This window comes from Agelaius phoeniceus, chromosome 6 (genome assembly GCF_051311805.1).
Source record: "Agelaius phoeniceus isolate bAgePho1 chromosome 6, bAgePho1.hap1, whole genome shotgun sequence".
In the NCBI taxonomy this organism is placed as follows: domain Eukaryota; kingdom Metazoa; phylum Chordata; class Aves; order Passeriformes; family Icteridae; genus Agelaius; species Agelaius phoeniceus.
The window spans coordinates 40,613,281-40,626,434 of record NC_135270.1 but is presented as its reverse complement, the minus strand read 5'-3'; the positions used below and the strand labels follow the sequence as shown (position 1 = coordinate 40,626,434).

The 13,154-nt window shown below is 43.9% G+C and overlaps 1 protein-coding gene across 6 annotated transcripts in view; it reads left to right on the top strand.

Annotated features, from left to right (window-relative positions):
- Positions 1 to 449: 449 nt before the first annotated feature.
- Positions 450 to 13,154, top strand: part of ENTPD5 (ectonucleoside triphosphate diphosphohydrolase 5 (inactive)) — a 28,022-nt gene continuing 15,317 nt past the window's right edge. For 3 of the 6 annotated variants that reach the window (XR_008534406.2, XR_008534408.2, XM_054634243.2), the window contains exons 1-7: positions 2,868 to 5,608; positions 5,712 to 5,989; positions 7,186 to 7,265; positions 8,534 to 8,677; positions 9,031 to 9,106; positions 10,703 to 10,738; positions 11,579 to 11,667. Coding sequence is in view for 4 of the 6 variants with exons in the window: in XM_054634243.2 (XP_054490218.1) it covers positions 5,577 to 5,608; positions 5,712 to 5,989; positions 7,186 to 7,265; positions 8,534 to 8,677; positions 9,031 to 9,106; positions 10,703 to 10,738; positions 11,579 to 11,667 (735 nt within the window). In the remaining 2 variants the exon portion in view is untranslated. The other 3 variants (XM_077180475.1, XM_054634245.2, XM_054634244.2) reach the window with 3 other exon arrangements.

The following is a 13,154-nucleotide window of genomic DNA, read 5'->3' as shown; positions in this document are numbered from 1 at the left end:
GCCATGGCGTGCTGAAGGCCCCGATCACCGTGCCGTGCCGTGCCGTGCCGTGCCGTGCCGTGCCGTGCCGTGCCCTGCCCTGCCGCCCCGCCGGGCTCGCTCCGCCGTTCAGCGCTCCCTCGCGAAGGAGCGGGGCAGGAGCGGGGACGGCACGGGGCTCGTCCCGACCCGCCTGGCGCCTTCCCGCCCGCGGGGGGCGCTGCCGCCCCACAGCACGGCCCCGGCGGGACGGGCGCTGCCCGCAGGGAGCTCAGGCCGTGCCGTGCCGTGCCGTGCCGGCCGTCGGGAGCTGGCCGCCGGTGGCTGCGGGCCGGGAGCGGTGTCGGGGCCCGGCGGGAGGGACTGACTCCCGTTCCGCGGAGCGCGGGCAGCGCGCGCCCGCCACGCGCAACTCCCGCGACGGGCGGCGGGTCACGTGGGCGGGCGGTGACGCGGCGCGCGGGGCCGGCGGGATGCGGCGGCGCGAGCGGCCGGTGAGCGCGCGCAGCCGGCGGGGGCGGGGGGAGGGGCGCGGCAGCGTCCGCGCGCTGCCATGGACACCGCGCGCCCGCCGTCCCGTTCCCTGCCCCCCATCCCCCCGGTGCCAACGGCGCCGGGATCGGGAGCGCCGCTCCCGGGCTGGCTGAACGTCCCCGAGCCGTGCTCGGTCCCGGCGTCCCGGGAGGGCGCTCCGCTGGGTGCGAGGCCGGGCAGGCAGCGGGAGACGCGAAAGCTGCGCCGGCGTCCCCGTTATCCCCAGGGGAGGGCGGGAGGACGCCCCGTCCCGGCCGAGTGATAGCGCTGGCCGCCGGTGAGGCGGGGACGGGCGGTCCTGCGGGTGTTCCTGCCCAGCGCCACCGCTGCCGGCTCCGGGAAGAGCTGCGCGTCCCGGGCCGCGCTCCCCGCCGGGGCACGGGGCGGGCCGCGGGGGCTTTTGCCAGGGCAGAGGGAAGGAAGGTAGGGAAGGGTTTCGGGCGTGCCCAGCGCGGGGGTTTGGGTGGCGGCTGAGGGAAATGGAGCGAGGCAGGACGCGCTGGCGCCGGGTGCGCGGCAGGGACGGAGCCCACGGCCCCGGGGCGGCGGGGTCCGGCGGGGCCTGAGGCGCCGTGTCCGGCGCATTCCCGGGGAGCGGCATTCCCGGGAGCCAGCGCTGCCAGCCCGGCACGCAGGCAGAGCCCTGGGCGCCCCGAGGCTGCCGGCAGCCAAGGTCTGTTTCCCAGGAATAGCGGCTCTGCCAGGGAAAGGACGGGGCGCCGTTAGAGCCCCGCAGGTGAGCGCGTTCGCCGCTCTGCGCGGGTGCCCGCACCGCCGGGTAGCGGTTCCCTGGAAATTAGCCTTGGGCTAATTAAAGAGGAAAACTGAAACCCCACTTGGCCAGAAATGTGAATAAATAAATAATGGGTATTTGGAGCCTCAGCATGGGGGAAGAAAGATTAAAACTTCTGATAACGCATGTTTGTGAGTTGGTTCTACTTTTTTCCCCTGGAGTTTAACGCTCTAGAGCCAGCATTTTGCTGAAAACATATGTGCATATGTGCCATTATTTTAATGGAAATACTGAGAAATTCTGCCTTTGAATTCAGTTATTCCTTCTATTGAGTCTTCTAAACAGTGTGCTTTTAAGAAGCTTAAGTTTTTGTCAAAACAATCTATAAAGCTATTTTTTTTTCAATAGATAAAAGTAACTCCAGAAAAAATGTAATAACCTTTTTTCTTGTAGGGAAAAAAAAGGTTAAAAAGTATTTATTTAGTCATGAGTGTTAAGTGTTAAAGCTCTCATCTGGGAAATAGATTTTGTGACCATAAGAGCTGCTCATCTGGAAAATAGATTTTGTTACTGTTTTAGCACAGAAGAGTTTCCATTCTGAACGATTTCTGGTGTGCTTCAGCATGGAAGAATATTAATTGAATTATGTAATTTTATTTGTTTCCTAAAATAGTTTTTTTTTGTAAAATATTTGCCTGTGTTTATATAATTAATATTTATAATTATTTTTGAATATTTTTGTGTACCTCCAAATATTTCCCAATATTGTCTTAGGAAACAGAAGTGAAATTCATGTGTATCTCTGGTACACTGCTTCTCCCTCCCCTCAGATCACATTTGTTTTTACAGGGAGATGCTTCTGTTGTGTGGTTTGTGTTTTGTGTGCTATTTTGTCAGAAATAGTCAAGTACAGAATATTTCTTGTCTTGAAAATTACCAGTGTTTCTGTGTATGGTGGGCTCTAAGTAAGGTTGTGTTTTGCTGTCTTAAGGTTAGTTATTATTATGGTATAGTTTTTACTTTTGTTGTTTAGGGAGACTTTGGTTGTAAGGGTTTTTTTCCTTCTTTTTCATGCTTTCAGTCTTGGAAGTCTCTATGCAACATCCCAGTATTTCTGGATCATTCAGTTTGCATACCTCCCAAATTTTTTATATTGGATGTTTTTCGTTTGGTACCTAAAATCTGCTGTGTACAGATGACATTGACATGTGTCTCTTTGCACTGAGAAATGAGTGTTCTGTGCTGTTTTGCTGGCTCAGGCCTCAGTAGTGTTGAGGTCAACTGCAGCGTTTGTGTAAATGTTTTACTAACTCGATCTCAAGTTAACTTTCAACTTCTTGAAATTCATCCTGTGTAGTTATATAATCATGTTTCACTGCTTGCATTGAGTAATGATAAACTCAAATTTGAATAAAACAACTCGACTGGTATGTGATGTGCCTTCATGACCTCATAATTTGCCTGATACATAGTCCACTGCTGTTAGCTGGCAGCCGCGGTGACCGAGTGCAGGCAGGTGTCTCTTGCCATGGTGCTCTGGAGCTGCTTTTCATTCCGAGTCCCTGGAGGGGAATAGCTGTTGCTGCTTCCATCCTGCTTCAGGTGTGTGCCTAACGTGTTCATGGTCAGTGCTGATTGTTGCTGCTCCTTCTGAAGGACAGTAACTGAGCCTATTGATAGGGAGCCCTAGGCTTTACCTCGCTGAACTGTGGGATTGCATTAATAAGCTTGTGCTCACACAACAATTACCCTGTTTTCTCCTTTCTGTTTATTCTTCATTTTCTCCACCCCCTTGAGTTCTGATACCAGCTAGGACTTTTAAGTTGTTTGAGAGGAACTGTTTTGAAAATATTTTTCCTTCTCAGTAACTTATGCCTTGTCTATTTCTACCCTGAATTTTTTCTTCCATACTTTTGATTCTGTCTTTCCACATTTTTTCCATTTCCATTTTTGTTACGCTCTGCTGACTTCTCTCTCTTGCTCTGATTTCTTACTCTTATCTGTTGTCATTCTTCTTGTGGACATTGTTTTGCTGGTGTGCTTGATTAAATGGACTTCACCAGTCATTGAAGGGGCTCAGTGTGTGTTTTTCATTCTTAATGAGGGAGAGGAAAAATAAAATCCCGTGGTGATTGGTTGTAAGTTTGTTGTTTAGTTGGGATTTTATTTGTCCTTAGAGGTATAAAAGGAGAAAGAAAAAAAGTCAGGGGAAATGTAGAAAACAGAAAGTGGTGTATATCTGAGAAGGGAAACTTTGTGAGGGAATTTCATGTGAAATAAGGTTCTTGTAGGTCTGGTAAGGAAAGTATGAGTTAATGATGGCAGTTGCTCGGATATTTTCGGATCATCAGAGATTCTGAGGCCTACATAACTGTCACATGAGCTGTTTGTAATAGGACTCTGGAGTTTGTTCTTAAGACAGGTGCTTGGGTTGCATTTGTGATAGTTCATTAAACAAAATCCTTACATTGCATAGAATAACATCTCTTTGAACCTGCTGGAAGGTGGCTCTCACTAAGGCACCTTATGTTCTGTTAAAACAGCGCAGCTGCTTGGATTTTCAGTGGCCCTCCTTGCTGTGATGAAGCAAACCTGGGTGATGCCAGCTGCATCTTAGTACAAATCCATAGCCACAAAAGTGCCAAACTGCTTGGCACTTCTCATCAAGCCTCTCCAGGAGAGCACTTTGTTACAGAATTACCTATTTACTCCTTTCCACATAAAATGTGTATACTTTAGAAATTACTGCAGTCGGAGTTGATTTGTCACAGACACAGCAGGGCTGTTGTCTGCTGGTGGAATTGTGGTCACTTCTTTTCAGAGTGTGCTTCTAAGGCAGAGAGGATCAGGAGTCTCTGCCTGCATTTCTGCATTTGTTTGAAACAGCAGGATAAAAATAAAGGTCACAGCAGACAGGTGAGGTTACCCATCTGCAGTGGGCTGTGCACTTTTTGACTCTAGACATGGCAGAATGCTGGAGTTAGAGAGGTGCCTGAGGAATGTGATGTTTTTTGCTGGGAATGGGTAAAAGTTAATCTCCCTTTACTGTAACTGGGGACAAAGGTGAAGAATGGAAATCATAAAAGTCTTACAAGGGCTGAATCTGGGATAAAAGGAAGTGGAGTATAAGTGAGCTTTTTGGGTGTGGGAGAAAGGTGTGAGGAAATAGAGGCTATCGTAAACACACATAGGAAGGAAAGGAGAGGGTTTAGGAATGAATACGTGTAGGATAGAGACAGCAAGAGAAGATTTCAAGAGAATGAACATGGTGGGGCTGAGCAGATTGCTAAAAGACAGTCAAATGTAAGAGCAAGCAGTGGGCAGAGGTCTTGGGCACAGCTGATGAACAGCCATAAAAAGTAAAATCTGCAGTGCTGTGGGTGGATGCATGTGTTACCAAGTGTTTGGGAAGTGATAAGGAGCTGTTTGCACCTTCTGTGTGCCGAGTGCTCAGTGTGTGGGTTGGTGCAGGCGATACTGCATATGGTGGGACATCTGGCCACATGCTCTTTTCTGCTCCTAAAGATGCCCAGATTTTGTCCTTCTTTTTACCTGGGCACCCCATGATTTCTGGGCCCCTGTCTTTTATTAGCATATCTTAGGAAAAATACATGCAATGGGATAGGTCTTAAGGGACGATGTAGTTGTATCTTGATATCCAATACTGTGTAACACAGCTTTGGGACACTGTTGTTAAAAGCTCTGTAAGCAACCTGAGTGTTTGGGGCAACTGCTTTAGGTTTGTGGGAGTGTGTGGGTTTTGCTATGATTGATTTTTTTGTTGTTGTTTATAATTCTAAAAATAACAACCAAACCAAAAAGACAGAAAAGAAAAATATGAAAAAATATGGCGAGACAGTGCTCAGGTGCACTTCAGTTCAGCCCCTCTGGTGCAGCTCAGGCATTTCTCAGAGATGGGGATGCTGCTGGAAGGATATGCCTTCATTCTCTCTGTGTGCTAATCTCTCCCAGCAGCTGTTCTTAGCCTGAGATGAAATTCTCTTTGTTTGTGACTCTGAATAATGCTTGTGTTCTGCCACAGCATCTCAAGTGTGCAAATGTTAAAGTGATTCTGTCCAGAGTTCCCCTCTGGCACTGCTGTTTTTCAGATAATATCTGGGCTTTTGGGAGGAGGTACTGGAAACTCTGAATATTTAAAATCTGCAAGACAAATAAGAGAAAGAAACTGTCTAAAAGTGAAAACTAGAAAGCAAACTTGAAAGCAAATTACTCCTTCTCTTCTGCGCTTGGGAACTGGAGAGACCTTTACCCTGAAAGAACAAATTAGTTAGATGTAATTGTAGCACTAAGTGCAATAAGCTCTTCTTGGATGAGGTGTTGGAAAGCACCTAAAGGGAGAATGTATGTGTACAGAATGATTTATTTATTTTCTTTTTTAACAGAGCTTTAAAGGAGAGAGGTCTTGGTAATTTCCATTCCTTCTTTCTTTTCTTTTTTTCTTCAGGACCTTCTGCAGCCCTGTGATTGCTGATACATGCTTGACAGCCTCAAGGGGTCCTGGCAAGATGGCATCTTCCAGACTTCCCATCCTTATAGCATTGGCATTTTCCTCTTTGCCCTTTGTTCTCTCACATTCAAACAGGGAAATGTGGTTTCAGGAGTTCTTTCCACCTAATGTGTGCCCTCTAAATGCCAAAGAAAACACTTTTTATGGCATCATGTTTGACGCAGGAAGCACTGGAACCCGTATTCATATTTACACCTTTGTGCAGAAGAGCCCAGGTAAGACCCCCATGTGTGTTGACTTAGGTTCCAACTTCGCCAAACAGTTTTGTTTTTTGCCAGCTCAGCATTTGGGAGCAGCTGAAGATTTCTACAGTTTGTCCTTCAAATGGTCCTCCTGCAGGTGTTTGTTGTCCATTTGTCATGGTGTTTTGCTGTGTAAATACCTTTTTTGTAGGTCTTTTAAGTCTCAGAGATACAATTCTGGGTATACTGGAGAATTCTAAATTTTCAAACATTTTCATCTATGCAGCTGCTTAAAAGGAATACCTCATTGAGATGAAAAGATACTTAGGTTGGTTTTGTCAGGTTGCATGTTACCTTAAATTTTATCACGAGATACTTGAATTCTGCATATGTTTATGTCACATTTTGTAGCAGATTAAAATCAGTAAATTAAAGAGCTATTAAGTACTGAAGGTCTGAGCCATTTCCAGGAGAAGTGTGTTGAGATGCACCACACTCCAGTGTATCTGGTGCTCACATGGTGCAGAGGTGCCCAATTTTGGCTGCACATGTGACAGGATGGATTCAGGAGGATGAAGTAGCTTGGGTACAGTGAGCCAGCAGGTTTGCAAAGCTTGAGGGTTGCTTGCTGGGACATAGTGCTTATGTGTCTTTGCATGACTTCATCCATGGTTTGGAAGGACTGGTACAAGGTCCAGTTCTGTTGGACTCATCCTGGATTGCAGTGTGCAATACTCAGGGACAGCTTCTACACCCAAACTGCTCTGGGAGCAGTGGTCAAACTTGTTTGGCTTTTCACCCAAGTACTTGAGCACAGTCAGCTCTGTTCTATCTCAGCTGGATGAATCACCTAAGGATAATTGGGAATTGATGGTGTGTGTCTTAATATGCACTAGTATTTCACAATTTGTGTAAGGACAGAAAGGGAAAGAAATTTATTAAGAATAGGTGACAATTATGCTGCATAGTTGTAACTTACTGTAGTTCACAAATGCTAAATGAACATACTTTTAATTATAACAACATGTTATTAATAAATTGTTTGTGAACTTGGAGGGTACAAGGGCAAGCTTCTGCTAAATATATTCCTGAAGTGAAGGAACAAGGCTTGTTTCAGAAGAAGAATAATCTTGTTTGCAAGGAGAATCAAGGATAGTCACTTTCACTTTGGAAATTAAAGAATAAGATTTGAGTTGTTGACTGTATCATGTAATGTTTTGTTTGTGCAGAAAACCTTCCAGAGGTGGAAGGGGAAATCTTTGAGTCTGTGAAGCCAGGTCTGTCTGCATATGCTGATCAGCCTGAAAAGGTAGGACTGGCCTGCATTCCGTGGGAGTTGGTCGTGCTTCTGTTATAATCATTAGATTCTACCAAGTTCAAGTACTACTGATTGCAATTGCAAAAAGTCAAGAAGAAATGTGAAAGTTCTGCTGCTGTCTCTCTAAACCTGTTCCTCTACTTTTGTAAGTTAAGTTCAACATGGTGAAATAGGAGCTAATGTTTTACATATTTCATCAGTGGAACAGTGGATTAATTAGTTGCTTAAATGTTTATATAACTAGACTATATGCCTTTGAGAATTTCAAAGACAAAGTGATTTTTGTCTCTAGTAGCATCCAAATTCAGTGTTTATTTCCTCTACAGCTACCCCAAATATGAGTAAATGCATACTCTGTCTCATTTAGAAATAATTTTCTTAGCTCTGAAGTAAGCTGCCATTTTCCAGACCCCCTGTGCTGACAGGAAACTCTTTCACAAACTAAAGGAGGTGCCAGAGAAATTATTAGATACAGTATTTTGTGTGCTTCAGCAGCCTTGAAGGTGGGGGCTAGCATTATGGGGATTTCAGGTTTCTCATTTTGCTCAGTTGGATTCCATGCTACAGGAATTTGAGTGTGACACTTCATGGAAGAGTGAATGGATTTGGGATTTTTAAAAAACTTTTATAAGATCACCTATGATTCCAGTAAAACTTGTTTTTTGGGTAGGAGAGGAGAACTCAGCCCAAAATAAATTTCTAGGCATTTCACAGGAGAATGTTTATTGCTAATGCTAAACTGTGATTGTTAGAGCAGTGGAAATAATTGAGAGCCAGCAGTGATGTCTGTACCTTGTGTGGTAACCATTGCACAGCTGGCATTTTAATTACAATATTTGTTTTGGACACACTTGGAATTCTTATGTTGCATTTAGTGATATCTACAGATGTTTCCCCTTGCTTTGGTAGCTTCTGTCAGTAATTGCACCATTTAAGTTTCATCATACTGCAAGATGTTTAGATTTGTCAGGTAGTCAGTTCCCTCACCTCCCTCCATCCTTTCAAAAAAATACCTTCCTTCCACAAACAATGATATTTATCTTCCCTAAAATATATTTGTGAATACACCTTTCCTTCCAATGCAGACGTTCTGTTTAATGTTCTAATGAGATATCTGGCATGGTTTTTGTACTTGTCTTGGGTGTGGGTATCTTCTGCTATTGAATACTGTTCTCACAAGTTTTGAGGGGAAACTGAGGGGCCTATTCTCTGATGGCCTGTAGAAGGAAACCATATAAAAAGCATATTTTTCCTTTTAGGGTGCTGAAACTGTCAAAACATTGCTGGACATGGCTGTCGATGCTGTGCCACCTCATCTCTGGAAAAAGACCCCAGTGGTGTTAAAAGCCACGGCTGGACTTCGCCTGCTGTCAGAGGAGAAAGCTCAAGCTCTGCTTTCAGAGGTAGCACTGAGTAGCTTTGGATGCACTAGTATTGTTCTCCCTGTTTCATCTTCTTTTTTTTTAAATTCAGCTCTCTATTCCGTTTAGCATAAGAGAATTTAATCTCTGAAAAGAGACTGTAATCCCATGATAGCATAAAACTCACAGAGTATCTTGTCTGGTCCTGAAATCCTGTGTCTTGCTGTGGTGGAAGGCATGGAGAGAGACCTACAATAGTTCTTTTCTTTCTTTCCTAGCCCCTACTCCACACACTTGTCTTAGTTTCTGCTGCTGCATAAAACAAAACTTTGTCAACCTTAGAGCAGAGCAAGTCTCTGAAGACCAAGAAATCGAATCACTATTTCTTTCCTCAGGTGAAAGAAGTCTTTGAGGAATCACCATTCCTGGTTCCAGAGGACAGTGTTGGCATCATGGATGGATCTCATGAAGGTATGTTTTAGGAGGGGTAAAAAGTAAAAGCAAAGAGAAATGGGAAAAAGAGGGATATCTTAGGAACATGAGAGGGAAAGAAAAATGGTCCCTAAACCAAACAGAAAAAAATAAAACGTTTCTGGCCCTGTTTGAAACAATGCAATTCTGCCTTTCTGAGGTGGTGTTAATTGCTTGGTCACCTGTTAGGCTACAAATGCAGCTATACAAAGAGATTTCACAAGTTTCAGAACAAAAACTGTCTCAACAATAAGCATTGCCTGATGCAGGCTGACCAGCTGAAGCCTGCTCCTGGGAACTGGTGCAATAGAGGTGGTGTCCACCTCTGAAAGGCTACATGACAATATATAGCAAGCTGGGAAGCTTATGGATAATGCCTTGTAAATTCTGCAATATTAGCATTAAAAATAACCTATGATGATCAGCTCATCAATTTCAATCTAAAATTGGGAGGATTGTGAATATTAAAGGAGAATGAAGGATAATTGACAAGTATTAAAAACAGATGACTTAATAATAAAATAGTAAGTTAAAAAATATTCTGTTGGGAAAAATACTGCTAGTAAAGTAGCAAGCAAGTACTGTAAAATACAAGAAAAGATGAAATATGTTGTAGGTTTGGAGTGAGCAATGATTTTGCAGTGCAGAAAAAAACAGTGTAACATTCTGGCTACATATCCAGACATACTACCTTGGAGAATGGGCAAGTAATAATCACCTGTATGGATGCCTGATGAAAAGAGCCATCCTATCATGTTATGTCCAGCTCAGAACTCTTCCTTATGGCAGATAAATTGCCACTTTGGAAGGTGTTGAAGGAAAGCAAGAATTATCACAGTGCTTACACAACTAGTAAATGGAGGAAGATTAAAGAGCAAAATCTGTCCACATGAGCCGAGAGAAAAGGAGAAGTATCATAAAGTGTTGAAGTATTTGATAACTATGGTGTAGTGCATAGTTTGTCACTATGGATTAATGGGTGAATTGTACAGTAGGGAGAACTGTTGCATTGACAGGGGCAGGACCAATGAGGCATAATAGAGCACAGGGTAGCCTGCCAAGTTTATTTAAAATCCCTACCTCTTCTATTGTCACATGTTTGGGTGAGAATCATGTAAGTGTCAAGCAAGCCACTGGAATCAAAGGAGCTGTTTGTGTTTTACTGGTTGTGCTCTGTCTGTAGTGTAATTATAGAAACCTTAAGATTAAAACACAGTGGTGTGAATGCAGTTTTCAGATTAGGAATTGAAATGCTGGACTGCAAAAAGAGGCCCAAGGATACTTGTGCAGTGTCAGCTCATTACTTCTTTGTATGTTGTTTGGATAATATATATGATTTATGTATGCTGCAGTTGCATGGATGTTACAAAGTCCTACCTATTTCAGCTCGTGAGACTTGTATGAATCAATAATTTATCATATAATTTAATTATGAGTTTTAGTTAATCCCTGAAGTCTGGGGTGGTTGTGTTAAGCTAGTAATGACTTCCAGGTAAATAAATAACCTGTGGAGGGCTGGTAACAGTGGGCAGGAGATTGTGGGAGTATTTAATGGTGACTGTTTTTTCTTTTTTTTCTTTTTTTCACTCATTGCAGGAATTTTAGCCTGGATCACTGTAAACTTTTTGACAGGTAATTATTTCTGTATAACTACTCTAAGCTTGAACTTGAGTAACTTCTGTGGAGATGGTCACCCTAAGTTCCTCTGCCTTGGCCATGCTTTTCCTGCCTGTTCTCTCACCAGTGCTGAAGCAGTGGATTGCCTTGGGCAGACTGTGTTCCAGAGTCTGTAGTAAGAAGGAGACGTCTTAACCCTGAAGGTGTCAGAATTTACTCAGATCTTGAGGCACTGGCAGGCTGGTTTCCCTAACGTGCTTTGGGGAGTGGCACTGCTAATGTGTGGGAAACAAGGCCTTGCAGTGTTCTTCATCCCAGTGTGAGCTGTGCAGCTACAGTGGTGCTGCAGGGCATGGTGCCTTAGCACTACTGGCTCTGAGAGCTTCTGGGAGTGCAATCTAGTGAAAAGAAAATCAGTACTCTAGTAGATAGATGAGCAAGCAAAAAAGCTGCTCTGGGTGAAGAGAAATTACAATAGCTGGTTTGGCTCTTACTGCCCTTCTTTACCTACTGCTTTTGCCCAGCTATATGGTGGTTCCAAAATTTGTGTACTCTCCCTGACGGTCTTCTGCAGGAGATACTTTGTCTCTTACTTTCAGCTTTTGCTTGATACCTGGAGATTTATCTGCTTTTGTCTCTTTGGAGGAGAGATTGGAATCAAGGAAGAAAGTCTGTGTCTCATTCTGTAATACTTTCTGTTTGCCTTCCTGTTCTCTCTGAGGTTTTTTCTTTGAAGGGCAGCTCAGCCCTCCTTGTATTGCTGTGATCACCTGGTGGCTGCCTGAGCATCCACACAGTATCTGCATTTCAGCATTTGTGCACTTGGGGCTGTTCTGAGCACGGTGTTGTTTGCAGGGCAGCTGTCTGGCCAGAACCAGCAAACTGTTGGGATTCTGGACTTGGGAGGAGCCTCAACCCAAATCACATTCCTGCCACGGTTTGAGGTGAGGAGTGGTTAAAAGTGTGTGGGCTGGGACTGCAAGGCTGGTGGAGAGACCTGAGCGCTGCTGCACTCTCTGGTGCCACTTTGTCAGCAGTGGCACAAGCAGAACATCCCTGGTTTACAGAACATCTGTATTTCTGTTCCCTTTGAGATCAGCAGCTGGCTGATAGGCACTTGCAAACAAAGGAGCTGAATCATGAGGAAATAAAAAGAAAGAAAATGTGTAAAACCAAAAAGAAACAGCTTTTTTTTTCTGGACTCAGGCTGGGAAAGCCTCATTAATGTTGATATTGCTGTGTATTCAACAAATGTAGAACATTTCTTGGTAGTATTCTGGAATATTAGAAGAAATGTAGGGGCTGGTCTATCTTTTTTTTTTTTTCCCCATTCGAGTCTGATAACAGATCTTCACTAAGTTTTGGAGGGGAGGAGTGTTGTATAGGGTAAATTTCTTTAATAGCAGCACAGTCAGTTCTCTGTTTTCTTATCAGTTTCTTCTCATTCCTTTTAAACATTCTGCTCTCTGTCCCCCAGATACCTCTGCTGGATTTTTTAGTAGTTCCATAGCTGTTTAGAAACAGTTTGAACTGTGACCCAAGTCTGCAGTTTGCATGAGAAAATTACCTATTCTGTACCTTCATATTGTGATGTGTTATGTTGCTCTTTCTGAAGGAGTAACTTCTTTAACCTTTTTTATTTAATAGAACTTGAGATTATCAAAGGATGTTTGGTGGCTACAAAACACATGGCTTTCACATCAGGATATTCTAATTCTGCAACTGTGTGTTATGTTGAAACATGACATGCAACCTTATCCTGTTCAGCAAAGCCTCAAGTGTACGGTGGGCTTGTCCTCTGTTTTGTGTTGATAACACCTGCTAAAGTGGGCACTGGACCAACAGGAAAGGGTGTTGCATGTCAGGGTTTTGGAGAATAAATAGAACTGTGAAATAGGCTGAACTGCAGCTCAGGATTCAAATGTCCCCTTCCAGCCTTGCAGGAAAAGGCCTGGAGTGTTTGCTGCTGACTAGGACTAATGGTGTGAATTTGTAGAGCAGTGTGGAGTCAAGGTTCATGCTTGTACTCTATGTCTGCTTCTCACCTGTGCTGTCAAGTTCAAATAAATAAGCTCAGTATGTTTTTGGGAGTTTTTCCCATCAGACAGAATTAGTGGGGATACCTCCCTTTGATTTGCAGTGGAGATTTTTCCTTCCTGCAATCTGAGGCAGTCACATGCTTGCTCTTGTATTAGTTTTGAACACAATACTGTAAGAGATTTTTTAAATTAAATATGAATTACAAGCAAGTAAAGAACATATAATGACAACTGCAGGGAGCTGATTTTAATTTCATGGCATTATTGCCAAAGCTAAAAGCAACTGACAACCAATCATAGTAATTATGAAATTGTCTAGTCTGGTGTCTGCCTCATTTTTTGTGAAAGTAGGGCATAAAGAAGACAATTGTTTTTTCCAAACTATTTTTTTT